This window comes from Dipodomys merriami, unplaced genomic scaffold, assembly GCF_024711535.1.
Source record: "Dipodomys merriami isolate MVZ:Mamm:240054 unplaced genomic scaffold, mDipMer1.0.p SCAF_17, whole genome shotgun sequence".
NCBI classification, from domain to species: domain Eukaryota; kingdom Metazoa; phylum Chordata; class Mammalia; order Rodentia; family Heteromyidae; genus Dipodomys; species Dipodomys merriami.
In genome coordinates, this window is record NW_027203048.1 from 36,197,148 (window position 1) to 36,218,869 (window position 21,722).

At 45.4% G+C, this 21,722-nt stretch overlaps 1 protein-coding gene across 6 annotated transcripts in view; it reads right to left on the reverse strand.

Annotated features, from left to right (window-relative positions):
* Bcl11a (BCL11 transcription factor A) overlaps window positions 1-20,826 on the reverse strand; it is a 102,607-nt gene extending 81,781 nt beyond the window's left edge. For 2 of the 6 annotated variants that reach the window (XM_070025688.1, XM_070025686.1), the window contains exons 1-3: window positions 20,750-20,826; window positions 18,962-19,148; window positions 11,593-11,922 (exon numbers count right to left, since the gene is read on the reverse strand). In XM_070025688.1, the coding sequence (XP_069881789.1) occupies window positions 11,593-11,922; window positions 18,962-19,016 (385 nt within the window). In that variant the 5' untranslated portion in view covers window positions 19,017-19,148; window positions 20,750-20,826. Of the gene's footprint in view, window positions 1-11,592; window positions 11,923-18,961; window positions 19,554-19,635; window positions 19,653-20,128; window positions 20,191-20,749 lie in introns of those variants that run through there. The other 4 variants (XM_070025692.1, XM_070025687.1, XM_070025689.1 and 1 more) reach the window with 4 other exon arrangements.
* Window positions 20,827-21,722: the final 896 nt, after the last annotated feature.

Here is a 21,722-nt window from a genome sequence, read left to right on the forward strand (position 1 = left end):
ACCGTTAGTTAGCACCTTGTTTTCACAAGCAAGGCACTCATCTACCTTGAGGGAGGCACGGAGGAGCCTGGAGACCACAATTTACCTTGGCAACTAGAAGAGGACACACTAGAGCTCAGAACAGAAAACTTACTGGACCTAGAAGACGAAAGAGTCACTTAAACCCAAGCCCAACATGCTGTTGAGGTGCTGGTCATTTATTTTACAAAACCCAAAGCACTGCTGGAAAGAAAGCTTTATAGCTTTCTGTCTTCCAAAAGGAACAACCTGATGTCTTCATACTGGGACATACAGGCCTCCCTACCATCCAACCGCGAACAATGAAGCTGCCCATCAGTGTCTGTGTGCAAAAAAGAGACAAGCAATCCATATTTCTGTGTGTGTCTGGATGTGCCTCAATCATACACTTAAATTTTACAGTCTTCTCCCCAAATGAGAACGATTTCCAGCCAACACGTCCACAAACTGTACTTAACGTTAAAAGAAAAACGGATAAAACATATGTAATTACTCAAGGTTAGACTTCTCATTCCTCAATTCACTAAAGGAAACTTGGCAAGAAGCTGCATCATTTTACTCCTTTCTACTGGGGCATATGAGGAGGAGAGCCACTGAGGCAGCTAATACACAAAACATGATCAAAAGTGATTAACAACAGCTTCATATGCAAATTGCATTAATGAAGGAGTGCAAAGTCATCATGTAAATTAAATATGTCAAATCTCTGGGTGAACTTTCAATCTTGAGAAGAAAAAACACTGCTTTAATTTTTTTTTTACATCATCAATTTTGCAAGATTGAAAAATCTAAGAATCTTGGTGCTATAAACAATTTTCACCTTTTTTTTCTCCTTCAGCAGGCTGACAGGCCAGCCTGATGTGCACCGAATGTACATGTTAATAGGCCAATCAAAAATGCAAAACAATTCGCAATTACTGGAAGGACCTAATGGTCATTAGAATTTACAACTAGGTAATGAACTGAAGTCTGCCCACACCATGCATATTCATAAAGCAATTTAGCCTTTGAAGATTAAAGAAGTGCTTAAAATTCAAATGAGCTTTAGCAAATTATCAGTAAGATTCATCCAAAAAGCAAAGGGTTTTTCTTCCTATGATTTCCTCATTTTTTTAATGCAAAATTGTTATATCTTCCAGACTGAGCTTAAACTAAACATGGAGCTTCTAGTCAAGCCAAAGGGGCTGAGAGACAGACAGAGGCTGCAAACATCGTTATGGACTTTGTTCATAAAACTAAGCCCTTAAGAGCCAAACCTATCTCTAAACATGGTAATTTATCAAAAACAGTGCAGAGTTGCTCATAGGCAACACCACACAGTCCTCCAACAGCACAGATTAACACGCGTCCCTCCACCCTCTCAGAAAGGTGCCTCCCCCCCACCCCCCCTTCGTGATGTCTCTCCTGTGTAAACATCCACTATGGTAGAAAAACAGCTTTTTCATTGGCTTGGAGTGGCATTCATTTTGGTAGAAGTTTCTGCTTTCAAAGGGAAAAGAGTTAAGAAAGGAGAGCAATGGAAGAGGAGGCAGGAGTATGGTCTGATTTACTTCTGAGGAATGAAATCCTGTCCTTCCAGGATTTGTCATCCTGATTTCCCCATCTGCACTGGCAGCACTTAATCCAAGAGAACAGGGGTCATCCAGGCATCAGCTGACATTAGAAAGTTGTGCTGTCCACCTACCACCAGCATCCCACCCCAGTTATTAGACGGTATCGTGGGAATTTGGATTTTCATGCTCCCCAATTACCAGTCTGGAAAAGAATCCTTTGCTTGCATGCTGACACCTTACTAACCTACTGACATTTTAAAGAGTCTAGTGACAGAATTCCCAATGAACCCCTTCTCTTCTCCCACTCAGCTGAAAGTACGGAAGTATATGGAAGACCTGCCCCAACTGGTATACAAGTCAGATTGAGAATAACAGCTTTGAAAGGGCCACGTGTACATACTGAGCACTCCACCACTAGCCCAAAAGGCTCTGTGCTGTAGAGATTTTGTTTGAACTCCTCTTGGAAAATATCTCAGTAACTTCTCTCTGCCACCCTTCTCCCGCTGCAATCCCCCAGCCTCAGACTTTTTATAGAGGAAATGTGGGTGCATTGTGAAGTAATTAAGAGGGGGAAGAAACTCTCAGGTACTGCCCCTGATACTTCAACTCTCATCCGTGGACCCCACTTAGAACTGTGCCATTTTTTAACATTTATTAGGAAGGATGGGACACAGAGCCACATGGAACCTGCATCCACAGCCATCTGTACCAGCCACAGGTCCAATTCCGTTTGACACTAATGTTACTCTACATGAGTAGAGTTCAGTGAGGGTTGATATGAGATGTGACAGGGTAAATCAGAATTAGATTAAAAACAAAAGTTTAGAAACCAATGCTGCACTGCAGAGCAAATGGGACTTGAAGGCCAAATTTCCCCTAACTGCCTTCAAGTCATTTTCCCTATTAGAGCATTTGCTTACCATCCTCCTGCTGGCAATACCACAGTCACAGAAGAGAGGAGAGTGGAATGCATGTAGGACTATGGATATTCCTCTTTAAATAAAATACCTATATACTTAATATATAGCAATTAACTTGTGGTCAGGTGTCTGCAGGCAGCAGGCTGCCCAGAGCAGATAGGAGGGGAGGAGGGCCCAGAGCGGGAGACAAGCACAAAAGACAGGTCCAACAACAATGCCTGCTGTCAGCAGCTGAATTATTTTTATACAGGAATTTTTATCTCTATTGTACAAACAAGTACGTGTCTGTGCTGACTTGTTAAGCAATCCACTTGTATGTAGAATAAGATTTTTTTTTCCTGCTTGCTACCAGTCACACAGTTCTAAGATCAGAAGAAATACATAGTCTTTGAAGCTGCTCAAATGTTTTAGTTAAAAGGACAGCAGTTGTTTTCAAAGATCCAAGAGTATCTTTATCAGAATTAAATTTTTCCTTATTGATTTTCCCCTTAACATAACAAAAACATTACATGAGGAGGTGATGATTTAATATTAAAATTATTTTCAGCCTTTAAATCATTCTTCAGTAACCAATGTTCACTTTTAAATGTAAAAAGGAATGTATTTTTTTGTAATTCTTAAAGTAGGATGCAATAGAAGGAGAAACTTCTGAGACTTAAATTTTAACCTTGGTTAATGCATTGCTTTAACTTTAAACTCAAAGGATTTGGGGTGGGGGTTAAAATGGACAGTAAATGGTTCATGGTGGAGGGATTCTCCTTAAATATAAATATATTATGAAATTATGGTATGACTTGAGTTGGTGAAGGAAAATTCTTCAGGTTTTGTTTGAGAATTGAAGGGGGCTGCTCTTTTGCCCAAAGAGAAAACTCCTTATTTGAAACATAAAAGATCAGACTTGGCACACAATGCACTGGTAAGAATCCAAGTAACTTCTTATTTCCCTAAAAATTAACAGATGTGCTTTTTTTTCTGTAGCTTTCTTTTAATGCATCATTACATATCAAGAAAATGAACAACTGATGAGTATAAATTTAAATGCCCTGATGCTTAGCAGGAGGCTTCCTTGTGTGTGTTAGAAAAGTTCAAAAAGAAAATAGAAAAAAAGCCGGGAGGTGGGGGGGGAGACACCAACCCGAACCTGTGATCTTTTTGAAAGCACCTTTGCATGTTTCATAGTAACTCCATTCTTTATTTTAATGGGAGTTTTTAATCAGTGGATTTGCCTCTATCTAAAACTGAGATCGAATTGTAGGTGTAATTGTTCAGCACCAATGCTAACAACAGTGAGGACACAAACAAAAACTCATTGTGAGTGACCAAAGGTCCCCAGGTATCCCCTTCATCAACATACCTGCTCCAGGTTTCCACTGGGAATTGCCTGGCAGAGAACATTTACAGTTCTGAATAATGCACTGCTAACCCTACCTGGAAAAGTGTGCAGGGTGCTTTCTTGGGAAGTTTAAACCTTATCATTTCACCTTTAGGTGAATATAATTTGTTGTTTAGCATTCTAAGAACTTCATATTTTGTCTATCTAAAGAGATCAAAAGAAAAAAGAAAGAAAGAAAGGAAGGAAGCAGAGTGAGCCAGCTGAGGCGGAGCCTACCTCTGGTGCACACGTCAAATGCATACAGCTCCTTGCCTTAGAGGAAAACCTGCCCAGGTAAACCTTCCAGCAGCATTGCATCAGATCTGCTCAGATCAGTCTCTAGGGCAAACTGAGAGATGAGACACTTCGGTTGCCTGTCTGCAAACTTCTAATTTGCCAGTTCTTGGCAGCTTATTTTTCCAAGTGTTTTGTTTCAGGAAATGTGTGTATTTTCCTTTGTACGTTTTGTGGATTTACCACAACTGGTTCTGACAGCTGTTGATTCTGTTAAATGAACACATTATAAAACTCCTCTTTAAAACCTCAAGCAATAGCAGACTCAAAAATACAATGGCAAAATATTTTAATGGAGTTCCAGTTGAGAGGTAGTTTAAAATAAAAATTTTTTAAAAGGAAGTACAAATGAAGGTACAGAAGTCCTTTAAGTCAGCACTACATTTAAACTCTGTGTGTGTGTGTATGTGTGTGTGTGTGTGTGTGTGTGTGTGTGCTTAATGGGGAAAAGGGGGTGTTTCAAATCACCACAAATATTTACACTGTAATCCCTTTGTTCAAATCACATACTTTTAACAGGAAAAGCTGGAACTGTGGCTATTTAAAATTTTAAATATTCAAACGCCTGTAATTAACCATATGAAACAAATTATGGCGCATTTCTCCATACCAACACATGAAAAAAAAAGAAGAAGAAGAAGAACAGAAAAGAAAAAAATCCTGGTGGTGGATAGGGAGGTGGCAGAGTTGGGAAGAGAACTTAGAGAGAAGGAAAAAATGATGTTTTCGTTTTACTATAGATCAAAGGAGAACAAGACGGGAACTGTGGCAGAGCGAGCATTCTTCCATCGCTGTCTTTCACACTGGGCTATCTAAGTTTATACAATTCCCCAGACTAGCTGCATATTAAGCTTGCTGTGTACAGCTTTATTATGGTGCGGTGGTGGAAGAAGCATTAATATTCCGGCTCTGCATCTGACAGGGCATTTACATGCGCCCATCTGAGCAGCACCTGAGAGCCCCTCCAAGGTGCAGTAACTGTGCTTCTATTGTAAAGGCAAATGAAGCTCACCTATTCCCTGCTGGGATCAGAACTGACCTCACCACCCCCCATGCCTCAAATCCTTCCCTTGCCAACCTAACTCAATGCCATCGCAGAATGACGAATGAGCTCAGAAATAGACCCCAAGTTACTAACCCTGCTATGAACAGCAAAAGCCTTTGCTGAAATGTTTTAAAAATGCATAGGGAGTTACAGCTGGCCAGTAAAAAACAGGAAGACAAATTCCAGTGAACCCAATATGGAATATGCTACATTCTAAAACTGATTAGAAATACAGTCTGATGTTCACTGGCTTCAAATTGAGTTTGGCATCAAGCATATTGGCTTTAATAATGTCACATTTTGTTGTTGTTGTTGTTATTATTATTACTACTACTACTATTATTTTAAATCTGCCTTTAGTCTCTAGGAACACATATGGAGAGCTAAAGAATTGTTATTCATCAGGTTACATTTCCTGGAAATTAAGTTTGTGACAGAAAATGACTCCAGTAGCAATAATATGGTTCATGCTCAAATTAATTAGGTCATTGTTGTAAAAACTACATGGCAAATTACAAAGGTAAATCTACTGGTATTGGCCAGAGCTCTATACCCTGGCAGGGAAGGAAGAAGTGGTTAAGGGGGCTTATTTACCTGGGCAGGAGAAAAGAACAGAGGAGAGAAGGTATGAGGGTTGATTTTCTATTTGTATTACAAATAAAAATATTAGTCATTCTCCACTAAATTATACCATCTGAACATATTTCATGAATTTTATTAATGACCTCCAAATTAGCACATAAAATAAAAACCTGCTTGATTTGAAATTATATTAAAAGTGGGTCTTAAGTTTAAATCTTTAAAAAAAAAATTCCTTGCATTAACAACACTGCTGACATAGCCATGACCCAAAAGAAATCTGAACAAGCAGAAAGGTACTAAAGATCCTTGGTGATTAAATCTCAAGCTTTAAAAAAAAAAAGAAAAGAAAAAGTGGCAAGATGCCAGGCTGGGTCCAGCTTGATGCTAAGTGCTTTTTATTGCACAAAGCTCATACTACTGTGTGTAAAAACAGACTTGGGCTTGGGGTAAATTCTGTCAAATGATTTCTTTGTGCAGTAAAGGATTTGAACAGACCAACGAAAGTAGATTAAGTTAACATCCAGTGACGCAATCGCAGTGCATCTCCCTAGTTGGGCTTCTGCTTCACTTAAATCTAGTATTTTCCCCCACAGGACAAGCAAACTTTTCTTCCTTTGCGCATTGACTAGTGTACGAAGCCACCATTCACCTCTGTTCCTTTATTAAACACTACCACCAAGAAATCATGGAAATCTAAAGGATGTTTTCTTTAGAATCTGCCTGTTGGTGATGTACCCCAATTTAGTCCTCCCACATTGGCCAAACTATACGGAGGCTGCAGTGTGAAATTAATGATTTTCCAGGACTCTAAAACATGCCATTAATATGCATCCAACTAGCCTCTTCCTTGAGCAGAAGGTGTCTATCCTGACCCTGCCTGACTTTCTACACCCCATTGTATTTTCCAGCCCATGGGCAGCTCCACAATTAAATACCACATTCTCTGGGAGAAAGGTGTGCAAAACATATTTCAGATCCTTTAAAGGAAAACGCACAACCTGCACCACAACAAGGAGTAGAGTGATTTGAGAAATTACAGCACTGTTTTTTTAAGCTTTCACAGAATAAACACAAGAGAATGGGAGGCAAACTTTGTCCCCCTCTGCTCCTGTTCTTCAAGTGAATACATATTTGTGTTTCCAATAAAAGGCCATTTTTACATTAACTGTCTGTAACAGCAGGAGACAGAAAAACTAACACAATCTCCACATCACACACAGGATGATCTTCATATCACGTGGACCTATTCTCAAAACTATTATTTATAAAAGACTACCAGGAAAAAATGCACAATGCACATTTTCTGTGTCACCAAAAGGGTAACATCTGAAGAATTTTGGGATCTTTGGGATCATCCACATTTTAGTTGTTGTTGGTTTTTTGGTGGGGTTTTTGTTGTTGTTGTTGTTGTTGTTTTGGGGAGGGGGTTGTTTTTTGGCTTTCCCAAGTAAATTTAGCAGCCATGCGGGCCACTGTGTTTAATTAAGCTTTCAAAAGTCCTCTGACAATGCCAACAATTGTAGGGCACTTCTGCGGCTCAATCATGCAATCACTGTGACAGTTCTATTTACAATTTGTCTTAGAAAGAGTTTCTCTGACATTGTACTTTGACAAAACATCCAAGCTGCCAGTTCACAACCTTTCTCTGTCTTATTTACAAATACAGCTTGTATATAGGACTCCCAGCTTCATGCACTGAGTCTTTGGGTAATAGCCTCACAAACCTAGGCTCCCTATGAAAATCCCTAGGTATTTACTAGGAAACAATACTCTCTACTCTTTCTACCTCTTAAAGGTATACAAAATGTTTGCCAAATATTGGGTTTGCTTTTGTTTTTATTGTTTCGTTGTTGGATTTTTTGTTGTTGTTTGATGGTGATGTTTTCTGATTTGGCTGCCAAACGGAAAAATCCACCTCAGAGATCAATAGTTTTTATTCCAAATCACACAAAGAGAAATGAAAAATAAGTAGTCATTAATAATAGGATACTATAATTTACAGTCTCAGCAACAATTATATCATAAAGTGTACTGGTATATCCTCCAGTTCTGTCTAAGCTAGGAAAGAATTAGAATGGGCACAAAAACAAAAGGCAAATTGATTTCCTAAATTCTGAAAAGCATTAAGGATGTTATAATTTTACCTATAAGTAACATGCTAATGTACTTCCATTTTAAGTGAGTATTTCTCCCTTCATTAAAGGATCTGTCTTACATGTCATTATCTAGATATCAGCTGTACTGTCTAGCCAAAAACCCTGATATAAAAGTCTGTGTTCGTGATTTTAAGGAGAAAACAGTATAACATACCAGTAGCAACAGACTTCACTGAATTCCATAGGATGTGTGGTATTTTCCTCTATTTTCTCCAAATGCTATGATGAGCCAACCCTAATATAGAGATGTTTATGTGCAATAAGCCAAACTTCAAATCTGACACTGTAGGATAATATTTTTGGCCTTTACTATAAGAAAAAACAGTTTCACATTCACTAACCTTCCATGACTAATTCCCTCATCATAAAACAGGAGCCTCAAAAACAAGACAAACAAAACAAAACCCATATTAAAAGCGCTGCCTGCCAGTCAAAAGCCGTTCATATCTGATGGTGGGTATTTGACACACGTGTTGATGAACCACGGCCCACACAATATAAGCTGCTAATGTCTAGTTCAATTAATACTATATCAATGGTTTCCAGGGATCTCAATCACACAATACTTTGGATATCTGAATAAAATAGAAAAGGCAACCTGATTAATATCTGTGGATAGAGCATGGGAATACACACACACACACACACACATACACACACACACACACACACACACACACACACACACACACATTTCATTACCAGTTAAAATGCATCACCTAAAAAAAATAAAGTTTTGGGCATGCCATTTTACTGCAGATCTACCTGATTCTCCTATTTGGAATCCCCGAATTCTAAGCTTTATATATCTTAGGAAGATCTGTCACCGTTTTACTCCTGCTTCCTGACTATAAAATGGCATAGAATACACAGTGAACTCAAACCCAATTCACATCACTTTAATAAAGCCTTTCCTACCCAGCATGCTTAAATGACTATCTTTTATGTAGTTGCTAAACATATTCTTCTAGAGATTCATCAATACATCTCTTTCCTATTATAGAGCATTGCTTCTCCTTTCTTTTTGTGACACACAATCCAAATTATCTACTGAATGATTACTGTTATTGTTTCCTTCCTCATCATAAAAAAAGACAAGCAGGCTTAGAATTGTGGAAATGCACTTTAGAGAAATGGGTGGCCAGTATATAGCTGTCTTTCCCAAACTTTACTTCAGGAGCACCTGAGAGCCAGAGCATCATAATTTATGTACAATGATAGAAAGCTAATTTCACCATAGGAAACTCTTAATTCATTACTGTAGATGATGAGAAGTTATGAGTCTAGCTGCTAACATTCACTTTGAGATGTGGCCACACTATTTATGGACAGACAAATCCAGGTTAGGAACAGGTGATTAAATACAATGAAAGGAATCAAGACTTTGTAATTATTTGTGCATGAAATTTTTACCTCACCTAGGTTGCAACACCTGTGCACCCCCTGAGTATCTAAACCCCTTAGAAAGCTTTCCATCTCAGTGAAATAATATAGTATGAGCCCAATACAATGTCATATTTGCTCCCCATCCACTTTTTTATGGCTTCTTTACACTCTGCTGTTGTACTAATTCTTAAAAGAAAATAAAGAAATAACAACAGAATCATTATGACAACCAGGGATTTAAAGCCAATTTCTTTCACTGTCTATCTTAAGAGGATTCATAAACATAAGAGTAAAAAGCCTTAACTATTTATAAGGCTCTCCTCAGCCTTCAGATTCCTCCCTTAAATACAGAGGCCCAAAATTTGGATCTGGTTAACCTAAACTGAATAACCTATTTGGGACCTCAGGAAGAAGTGTGGTTTTAATTCTTGCTTGACAGACACTGTGTTTTGTCTTTTAAACGAGCAGCTCGATATGTAAATACGACGTTACATCACACAAGCGTTACTCCATATTTGGTGATTGAGCAAGGCTTCGGATCTCCAAAGACGACAAATCCCCTTCCGCCTGCTCTTGCTTCATTAATCATGCCTTACACTTCTGTTCATTTTCCTTCCAGACACAAGACAGCACATGGAAATGGTCATTGCCATATCCTACTGGGGGTGGGGGAAGATTGAAATAAAAACCCTACATGTCACATAAACAAAACGTGGTGGATTCAAGAAAAACTGCACAGGCAGCTTCCTTGGTAACACACTTCTCCTTTCACTAAAGGAAAAGTATGATTGTTGGCTGCAGAAAACATTTTTATAAAGAGAGAGAGAGAGAGGCGCCACCTTGGGTTGTTGTAGTGATCAAGTTCTGGAGGGGAAGAGGAGAAATAATATGATATTTAATTCCCTCTAGACCACTGACCTATTGTGGTTCAACTTCATGGTTAAACTAGGTGGGAGAGAAAAGTTCCAGTGGACCCCCCCTCCCCTCCCCGCCCCCCCAACAAACAATTATATGAACTACCTTTACTATTACTGAACAACAGTCTACCTTTAGTAGAATAGGAAGAGGGAGCTGGAGAAAATGATCCTTTCCTTTGACAGGTAAGAAGTTTCTATCACCACAGAACCTGCATTCATTTTGACTAAAGTGCCAAATCAAAAGTCCTTTGAAAGATCACTATAGATAGTGTTGTTGTTTATCACTCGGAGTAGGGAATTTAAATCCCTCTATTGGCCTTTAATTCCTTCTCTCTTGAGCTGCTGAGGAGCGCACATGCCTAGCTACCTTTCTGGTAAAATTAACTGAGGGAGAATGAGCTGATGAACCTGTGAATCTTATTTGGGTAAGAAAAATTTTATGTTGCATTATAGCAGAAACAGTGGAATCTGGACTGGACATTTGTAAGGGTGACATGTGGTTCTGTAAACCACAAACAAAATCAAGATACATCTGTCAAAACCACATCAGAGACAAGAGAGAGCACCGAGAAGCATTTATCATTGAGCTGAGGAGGCAGGCTGCAGGGAGCAGCCATTCCTGTCAAACCAACCTTTTGAAATTTCCAACATGCCCTTAAACTTTTCGAGTAAGCATGTCTGTGCGCTTCAGCAACTGCCCTCTCTACTCTGGCCTGGCCAGTCGAAAATGGCATCTTAAAGTCAAGGTCACAGTGTCATCCCACCACGGGGCTGTGTTTAATTACAGCCCCATACGGGCTGACAGCCAATATGGATCCAAGGCTAGCCCTGAAGCTCAGTTAACTCTTTCCGCCCCTTCCAAACCACCCTGGCAGCCCATCCCACTTCTGGGAAGACTGGAGAACTCACTACACCTCAAGGGAGGCCCAACCAGACATACTGAGTAAGACAGATCATTGGCTCAACTACAAATGCCTATGTGGCCACTTTGCCTCTGATTATGTCCCCAAGGCCAGAAATGGACATTGGAAACTGGATGAGGTGTAGTAAAGTCCAATACTTTTAAAGGAGAAGGAGGACAGGGGGAAGAGAAGAAATTCAGAATCAGCAGGTGGAGAGAAAGGGTGTCAGGTGTGTGTACCTATTCCACCTGCATCTGACTCCATGAGGTGGAAAGTATTTATTTTCTGTGTTCTGGACATAAAGCAACAGGAATGATTATTTGAACATTACAGGCTGTCATGGACAGTCACGTGGAGAAATACAGAAAGCACTTCACCACTCCTTACAGCACCTCTGAAAATGAAAAGAAAACATGCAAACAGCTTTTCTCCTTGCTTCTCATTTACCTGCTATGTGTTCCTGTTTGGGGCAAATTCCTCTAGATGACGTTGATAAACAATCGTCATCCTCTGGCGTGACCTGGATGCCAACCTCCACAGGATTGGATGCTTTTTTCATCTCGATTGGTGAAGGGGAAGGTGGCTTATCCACAGCTTTTTCTAAGCAGAGGCTGCCATTGCATTGTTTCCGTTTGTGCTCGATAAAAATAAGAATGTCCCCCAATGGGAAGTTCATCTGGCACTGCCCACAGGTGAGGAGGTCATGGTCCCCTTCTGGAGCTCCCAATGGGCCGTGGTCCGGTTCATCATCTGTAAGAATGGCTTCAAGAGGTTCGGCTGTGACAAGAGAAACAAAAGCACAATTATTAGAAAGCCAAAAAGGAGAGAAAAGGAGAAACATATATTTTGAACCCCACCCCATCTCCCCACATTAGGGAAAGTAGCTGTAACCTTCTCCAGAAAAGGAGACATATAAAATGTATAAGAATGTGGAGGTGATCAGCAAGAAAGTAAATTTATCAATGAAGCAAGTTATCACATATTTAAAGAAATCTATCAGACTTGCATAACTCCAGATTGTGTGTGCATGCACAAACACACACACACACACACACACATACAAATTCTTCCTTTAGAAATAATATGACAAATAACATAGAGGACATAAAGATACTTTAATATTAGCCACAAGAAAAACTGGCAAAAACATGGATGCAATCCAAATTTGTCTCTTTCCTGGACAGTAACTTGCCTATTGTGCCGAAGAATATGAGGTGAATAAGCACACATTCCCTTTGTGTGTGATGTATATATTCATAAGGATATAGACATAGCATCATAAATCAGAAGGGTACTATATCACACAAATATGTGCCATACTCTCATACCCTGCCGTACTAAGGAAAGGACTGCATTCACCTGTAAAACGTGTCTAAATAATCATAACGCAGTAGAATTCACTCTGCCAAAAACCTTTCTGATCTCACACTTAGCAGAGCAACAAAAAAAAAAAAGAAAGAAAAGAAAGAAATATCAAATTCACTGGCAATTCTTCTCAGACACATTAACTAAATGGGATACTTTTGAGTACTTAAGAAAATAAGCCAATTAGTCATTTTTTTTTCATTCTGGAGAAAGGAATGCCTAAAATATTCTAAACATGTTTGCACTTGGTGGCATCCATGACAGAGAAATCAGAATGGTCAAGCAAATGCCACATTTGAGAATGAGGCTGAGAAGTCCTTTCTTTAGATGTGAAATACTTCACCTAATGTTGTCAAAGTTGACTAATTTTCTGAATGAGCTCCAAAATGCTTCATTATGGGACTATTTCTGCACACATAATCACCAATAGATGGTATAACAAGGTAGCCACGTCCTTCTTTCCTCTTTGCTTTTTTTTTCTTAACTTTTGTGCCAAAATACTCTAACATTTATTTGAACAGCTTCTATCATTTTTTTAACCTTTCAAATGAGGAAAGGAAAGCTAGGAAGTCTTTCTCAGGAAACCTTATACTTGCTCTATCAACAAAAAAAGATCACAAAATACAAAACATATCAGGATGCTTCCAGTTAATAAAAAGTGAAGCAAAAAATGTACAAGTCTTAAACAGTTAATCAGTCTGACCTTCTTTAGCAAGCTGCCAATTTCACATTTAATGAACTTAAAGCCACAGAGAATCAAAAAATAGATTTTAATTTGAGTGTAGAATATTGGAACAGATTTTGATAAAGTGCAAAAATCCAGTGAACTCAGGTTAAATTTATTTCAACCCTACCCAGGATGAATATTGAGGGGGAAGATCTGGAGTAACTCCCAGATGTGCTGGGTGAAATAATGTTGAGAGAGCCCTGCCTCGCTGCACCTGTGCTCAAGTAGGACATGTCATAATTTCTAGCCTTTGGTACGCCTCCTAATTTAACATAAGGTCATCACAGGAATATGAAGGTTATCTCCCTACTAATAAAGACAGCAAAGTAAGCACTTAAACGTTGCTTTGCCCAACATCCTGACTCAAAGATAAATCCAGACTGCACAAGCATACTTTTCAAATAATGGGAAACGGACGGAAGTGCTTCTGCATTGTGCCTTTATGTCATTTTTTTTCCTCCTACATTTGCTTTCATTTTGACCAAGTGAGAAATGGAAGTAGGCAAGTCATTCTCCAAGATTCCTGCTATTTGAATTAAGGATCTTAAATACACATTGACAAATGGAGCTGTTTTTGATTGTAGCTTTAACTACAAGTTCTGAGGTTTGCAGACTGAAGGAAGCAAGAGAGGGGGGAGCATTCCTTTATTTTACTAAAGTTAAAACATTCTTGAAAATTCCATTGAGATTCGTTTGGGTTTATCTGTTGTTGCTTTTTTAACTCTGGAGATCTGATGTATTTCTGAATGTGGGAACGTTATTTAGGAGATAAAGGACATATTCTCCTAGGTATCAAATAGTTAAAGGTAATTCCGTACAAAACAGACTTGGTTAAAGTCTTCTAAATGTAGTGACTGAACTGATTTACAATCAAAACCAGGAAATGAAGTGGTAATTCACAGGTTGCTGATTACACCTCCACATTTCACCTAATTAATTTTATAGGAGGCAAAGTTCTTGAAAATAACAAGATGATCAAATGTACAGATATAAAACCTGTAACCTCAACATTTTCTATGCTCTTAACGTAAATTATTGCTAATTAACAAGAATTATATCCTAATGTATGAAATACGTTTAACATCGGGCTCCTTGAAAAACATTTGGCTAGTAATGTTCAGAGAAATATCAAAATGTGTTTTTATTATTGCTGCTGTCTTATTGAAAATCAGACCAAGTGGGGCACAAAGAAAATATGAAAATACAATTCTCTAGTAGCAGTCTACTGATTTGCATTGACATCTTTTCTCAGTGGCAATCAACATTTCCTTTCTGGGCATAAGATAATTTCTCTGTATTTTAATGCAAATTCCTCTTTCTCTAAAAACATTCCTAACCTCAGCCATTTCATTCCCTCCCTCAATTCAACACCATCCTAATTTCCCCCCACAAAACCATCCTTTCTAAGCTCGGGCCTAACTCTGGCTACAAAGCGGGGAGTCCTCCATTGAAGTGGAAGGGAGTGGACAAATAATGATAATAATTAGCCGCAAATTCTCTCTACAAGGGAGGAAGAAATAAAAAAATAAAATGCTTATGCGTTCAGCAAAACAGAGTGAAATGTCTCAGTGTCCCAGCGGCAGGCTGAGATCTCTTTCTTCTCTCTGTAAACAGTTGCAAAAGAATCAATTTGAAAATTTTAAAAATCCTGAGAAGAAATGGGAAGGCGCAAGGAAACAAGAGCTGCTGCGGGAGGGGGGGAGGGGTAAAAGGAAATGTGTCTTCAAGTTTGCTTTCCAAGTCCTTCTGGATTTTCTTAGCAGGGTAATGCAAGCGAAGGCTAATAGAGGGGAAAAGCAAAGAAACAAAAGCAATGCCCAGGGCTACAGGCCCCAGGGTCCGGGGGCCCTTGCAAGGGTGTGCCTGCTAGAAAGTGAAGTTGGGCGCCAGGACTAGAAGGCACAAAGCAGGCTCCGGACTGCAGGCTCTGGCGGTGCTGGCTGCAAACACGTGCAGCGGCAGCGGCCTAAGGGCTGGGACTCCGGGCCCGAGGCAGTGGGGAGCCAGGGGCCTCCACGGCTGCCTCCAAGCCCAGCCAGTCCAGCCACAGGATGATGCGGGTTTCCCGGACTATTAGGCCCAGTTTTTATTTAGTTGATGGGGGGAAAAAAGAAAAAAGAAAAAAGGTTTGGGAAAGTCGGCTGGTTAACCCGGTGGAGTCTCAGTTTCATCACATACACCCCAAGCTCGAGTCTGAAATCCATTCTTGTTGTCCACACACAAACACTTTTTTTTCTTTTTACTTTGGAGGATCTGTTCAATGCTTTTCACTCCGCAATTCTGGACACCGGGTGTGCGCCAGGCGGCGACCACGGTTATTCATTATTAATGACGCTGCTTGCCCGCATCATTATGATGATAACTATTACTATTGTTGTGATTTCGGGCTCCAAGGCGAGAGCTGCAGGAGGCAGGGACGGGGAGCTTTGGATAGCCGAGGCGCCTGGAAAGCCTGCGGTGACCGCGGAGATGGGGGGGGGGGGAATGACCGGGTGGAAGTGAACCTGGTGACCAAGTGCTAACTTGCCACGTCCCTCTCTTCGACCTTGATCAAAGCCTAAGAGCCCGCACCCTCCTTTCCTCCCTACCAAAAAAGAAAGGGGGGAGCCTGTCCCCAAAAGAAAACAAAAACTGCACCCCGCTCTGCGCCCGGCGCGCCCCAGGCTCCACAGCTCGCGCCCAGGGAGTGTCGGCCGCGCGCCCGGGCGCTTCTCCGTCGCCCTGGCCAAACGCTTTTTTTAAGTCAAAATGAAGAACAAAGACATAAAGGGTGCTGGTTGGGGGGGGGGGAGAGAAAAGGAATTCTGCCTAACCGTTCGTTACCCCCCCACCTCCCCCACCCTCGCAACGCTGGTCCCTCCCAGGACGAGAAAGCTGGGCAGGGGGTGGAGGAAGCTCTGGTACAGGTTCAAGTTCGCTGAGCTTTCTTGATCTTGTTCTGCCTCCTAGCGACCGAATGGCTCATTCAACCCACGTAGAGGGCGGGGGGGGGGTGCGGGAAGGGGGAGAGGTTAATCCTGTAAACTGGGAACATTCCCGCCCCCTCTGCACACCTAGAAAATGAAAGGAGCGACCCCTGTGCTCCCCCCCCTAAAAAAAAAGCGTGCCCCCTAACCGAGTGTCCGCACCCGGGACACGATGGGAGATACTAACCCTCCCAGCCTGGAGTATCCTGAAATGGACCAAAGAGGGGGGAGAACCCGAGAGCAGCTCCAAATAGCGCGCCCCAGTCTGTCCTTTGAACCCCCACGGCATCCTTCCGAAGAGCCCGGCTTTCCCGAGTCCTGCGAAGAACATCTGCCCTTCCTTCCCGCCGGTACCTGGCCGGGCTGTAACTTCACACCGCCGTGCGCGCCGCGTCTGCTCCGCATCCGGCGCGGCCGGGGGAGTGGGGGGCGGGGGAGAGCGGCGAGGGAGGGATGCGCGGGGGTGGGGAGAGGGAGGGCCCCGCAACGTGCTGGGGCGGGGGAGCTCCCCCAAGTGTGTGACAAGTTCCAGGGCCCAGTGAAAAATTCAGTTCCCGGTGCTCCCCCCCCCCCCACTCGTCTCGAAAAATACAGAAGAGAGTATATAGGTGGTCCTTTAAACTTGCACCAAAAATTAAAATAAGAGTCATGAATACGGGGAGGGGGTCTGCAGGGGGCCCTTCCACGCCTCTTCTCCCCCGACTCTCAAAGTTTCTGAAGTGTCCAACACCCGCCTTTCCGAGGCGCGCCTCAGTTGGAGATAACCACCTAGCCGCCGGACTCGCAGGGACCCCTGACCCAGCCAGGCCCAGGAGAGCACGGACAAGAACCCAAGAATGGGCGCAGAGTCCCAGGAACTAATACCTTCAAAACGCATACTCGAACACGCTTCTATCCTGCCCCCCTCCCCCCACACACCCACACACACACACTCACACACACACACACACCTGGCCTGGCCGGGCTCGCGTTCAGAAGGCTAGTGGCCAGAGTGGGGGGAGGGGGGGAGAGGGAAAGCACGTGGTGACCTCCCCGCTGTCCCCAGCTCTGGACCCGAGAAGTCGGAGAAAGAACCTGGGGCAGCGTGGAGGGGGCGCACAGAACGCGCTTTGAGTGTTGCTTTGCAAAAGAAGAAAAAAACTGCTTGGCCAAACCGAGTTTCGTGTGGCCGATTTTGCAGTCTGGGAGGTCGGGAAGAGAGATCTGGGCATTGTGCTGGGGGTAGACACAGACCGCAGGCCGGGCTGGCTCCGGAGCGGCCACCTTCGCCTGGCGGCCGCGGTGCCCCGCGGGTGGGCGGCGGGCGCGGGGTGGGCGATCCCGGGCTAGACAGGGGCGCGGCGAGGCCCCGGGAGAGGCCAGGCCGCTGCTACCGCCCGCTCCAGGACTGCGGCGCCGCGCTAGGTCCTCGTTCTGTTTGTTGGCAGGAAGCTCCCGCACACGCGGTGCTTGTAAACATTCAGACACGAGATTTTTCCCAATCAAAATCCACTTCCACTTTTTTTGAAAATCTTCCAAAAAATAGTAAGAGGAGGGAGTTCCTCGCTCCCTCCGTGCGCCGCGGGCGCGCTGAAGTTTGCCTCTGAAGCGGTTTTGGGGACGAGAGTGATTGTCATTTTATTTTCTCGAGTAGCGATGGTGAGGGTTTGTTTTTTCTTGCGTGGGGGGGGGGTCAAAGAAGGCACGCGCTGGGAAAGGGGGGGAAAAAAGGTTGGCGGAGCGTTTGGCTACTGTTTAGGAGCAGAAAGAAAATGGTACATTCTCTTGCCTGGTTTAATGTTTTTAATTTTTTTTCCTTTTATTTTGCACGTCTTCTTCTCGTCGCCTCTAAGATTTGGCCAGGAGGGGAGGGCAGCTGCAAACGCGGCGGCGGCGGCCGGAGTTCCCTCCCTCCCGCTCCCGCGTGCTCCCGGCCGCCTCCTCCCCGGGTTCCAAGCTCCAGCCCTACTGCGGCGGCGGCGGCGGCGGCGCGGGAGGGCCAGCGCGAGGAGCCGGCACAAAAGGCGGCGGGACAAACACCCACCTCGGGCCGGAACAAAAGGCCGCAGCGCCGGCCCGCGTCTCCGGTCCTTGCCGGTCCCCCCGGTTCTCCCCGGTCACCACCTACTCCCCTTCCCCACTCGGCGGACCCCGGAGCGCCGGGGAACCCCTTCCACAGTGCCCTTTCGCACTATTGTGGGGACGACTACTTTCGGCCGCGGCACACTTGCTCGTGCGCACGTTGGGGTGCTAGGGGCCAGTCTCACCTCTTTTTCTCCCCCCAGAAAGTCTTTTTTTTTTCTTTCAGTCTTGGATTCGCTCCCCCCCCCCCACTTCCATGTTCCTACGGTGAGTGGAAGCAACCCCCCTTTCCTTCCAGTCCCACCCCCAGGTTTGCATGTGAGTTGTTCGCATCCTTAGCATTGTTCCTTATTTTTGCAAAACTAGGGGGGGAAATCATTGCATTCCTTTCTGAAGGGAGGAATGAAGCGGCGGAGAGGAGGGAAGGAGGAGGAGTCCGTTTTTTGTAGAATTAAATAAAATTAAAAGGTGCGTGCCCATCTCAAAAGTGCACACGAGGCTGCGGGTTGAGAGGGGCTGCGGGGCTTCTTTCTCCCCCTTAGTCTCTTCTACCTCGACTCTCAAAGGTTTTTCACGTGAAAAAAAAACATTTTTTAATGCGTGCACACACCCCTCTCCCCCTCGCTCTGGCTTCGTGCTCGTCCTGCGCGCTCCCGTGATTATTAATAATTATTATTACTATTATTGGGTTACTTACGCGAGAATTCCCGTTTGCTTAAGTGCTGGGGTTTGCCTTGCTTGCGGCGAGACATGGTGGGCTGCGGGGCGGGCGGCGGCGGCGGCGGCGGCGGCGGCGGCGGCGGCGGGCGGACGACGGCTCGGTTCACATCGGGAGAGCCGGGTTAGAAAGAAGGAGACTCCAGAGAAAATATCTTCATCAGTGCCTTTTGACATCCAAAATAAATTAGAAATAATACAAAGATGGCGCAGGGAAGATGAATTGTGGGAGAGCCGTCATGGCTTTTTTTTAAGCAAAAAAAAAAAAGAGAGAGAGAGAGAGAGGGAAGAGAGAGAGAGAGATAGAGGGAGAGAGAGAGGGAAGAGAGAGAGAGATGAAAAAAATGGCAAAAGCCCCCCTGAGCTGCAAGTTCAAGTGCGGACGTGACGTCCCTGCGAACTTGAACGTCAGGAGTCTGGATGGACAGAGACACACAAAACATGGGCAGGGCGAGCAGGAGAGAAGGGGAGGAGGGAAGGGGAAGCTCACACCAATGGACACACATCAGGGGCTGGACATGAAAAAGAGACCAGGACAAGCCAATGGCCAGTGCGGGGCGGGGGAGGTGCGGGGCGGGGGGCTCCGCAGACGCCAGACGCGGCCCCTGGGGGAGGGGCGGGCGGAGGGGAGGGGGCTCGGGGCCGCTGGCTCACCAGTGGCCGCAGCGAGCGCCGCGGCGATGGCGTGGCCCGGGGAGAAGAAAGGGGCGGCAGGGTGGGAGGGAGGAGGGAGGGGGGAGAGCGGGGCGCAAGACTTGCACCCCGCTCTCCCCCCCACCACACACACACACACACACACACACACACACACACACACACACACACACACGGTCCCTAAAATGGAAGATTATTTAAGAGGGGGGGGGGGAGAAAGCCACAGTGCCGCGGGAGGCTGCTGGCCAGGACTGGGGGAGCGCGGGCAGAGGGAAGCCAGGTAGAGTTGCTCCCGGACACCCTCTTCCGTGCGCACACCCACTTCCCCTCCCCGCCGCCGCGCCGCCGCGCCGCCACCGCGCTCGCTGCCCGCCGGCCGGCTCCCGGGGCCCAAGTGAAAGACCCGAGCCCGCGGCAGCGCTCGGGAAACTTTGCCCAAGGAAAGGATAGGAAGGGAACGGAGAAGAAGAGAGAGAGAGAAAAAAAAAATCACCCGAAGTTGAGAGCTGAGCTGCTCTAAGTTACGAGCTCGGCGGTGCGCGAGGGGCGCCGGGAGGGAGCGCGTGGCCAAGCGGAATGGAGCCCAAGTTTGGAGGGTTGCGGATCCGGAAGGGCAACGCTTGGGGCCTCGTGGAGCCTCGGTGGCCCACAGAGTTGGGGGTTGGGGCGCACAGGCGGCGTTCGGCTGGGGCCAGACGCGGGAGGACTGGGAGGGCGCCCCCAAGGCCAAGCCTGGGAATCTGAGCGCCCCAGCCAACGGACTGCGTGCGAATGGAACTGGAAGCACCCAGTGCCCAGCTCCCCGGAGCCGCAGGAGAGAGAAAGAGAGTGGCCGAGAGATTAAAAAATAAATAAATAAAATAAACCGTGGAGCCCGAGTCCCGGGAGAGGAGCACCGGGGGCCGGAGCGCGAGAGATGCCGAGGCGTCCACCTCTCTGGGGAGGACCGGAGGACAAAGCGCGGGCAGTCCCGGGACTCCGGGGGCCCTGGGAACCTGTTCCCGGCGCCGCAGGAGGTGTCCCAGCCGGGTCTCCGGGAGGGGACACACCCCCTTCCCACTTCCCACCAACTGCCAAAAGCATAAAGGGATGGAAAAGAAAAATGTTTTCTTACGGACAGAGCACAAGTGTTCCTAATCTGTTGCCCGAAGAAATGGAGAATTGGGGAAAAGAGTAAAGCAGCGGGAGGGGGTGGGGGGAGGCCACGGTGGGGAGATGACCGCCCCGGGGTCAGCGGCGCGCTCCCCAGGAGCTAGCGGCCATGGCGCACACCCCGGCGTCCCCCGCTGCACCCTCTCGCCCTTCCGCAGTCCTTCCCTGCAAATTAGGGAAGACCTGTTGGAAATCAACCCCTGTCTCTTTAATGCATACACGCGCGCGCTGCCGCTGTCAAAAAGCGGGCTTCACTCTGGCGTGGGATACTTTCAGTTTTACGTAAAATGTACAGCAACAGCACCCCCTGCGATTGGAAAGTTTATTCAGAAACGTGCCTGCAAAGTCCCCCCGGCGTCTCCCGCCTCCCAGTCTCTCTGCCTTGCCTGCACCACTCCAGCCTCCCGCACCGGAGATCGAGCTGCGGTTCCTTAATCCGGGAGGAGTGGGGGATGGGGAGGGGAGGGTGCAGAAGTGCGGGGTGGAGACGGTTGGCCCCGGCCCGCAGCCCCCACCCCCAGCCCCACCCCACCCCCGCCAGCTGCAGGTGGACATGTGTGTCTGCAAAGCGAACAGCCTCCTTTCCCTTCTCCAAGCCGCTCCACATCCCCTCGTGTCTTCTCAGACCCCCCCTCCACACACACACCCCACCCCTGTTCAGGAAAAGAGGTGTCGCTTCCGTAAATTCACCCACCCGGCGGGGGGCTTTATTGTTTAAAGCGTGGGCCTCGGGCTTGCACGCGCTTACCCACCTCCCAGCCTCACCAGCAAGCGGCTGTTTTATTCCTATGTCTTCTTAGGAAAGTTTCAAACCTATGAGAAAAGGGACTGACTGGCTTGCCTAGCGCCGCGAAGCTTCGCGCCCCTCTAAGGAAGAAAAGAAGGTTTTGATGCCCAACATTAGGAGAGGTTTGGGCTGGACGGGGTTTGCGTAA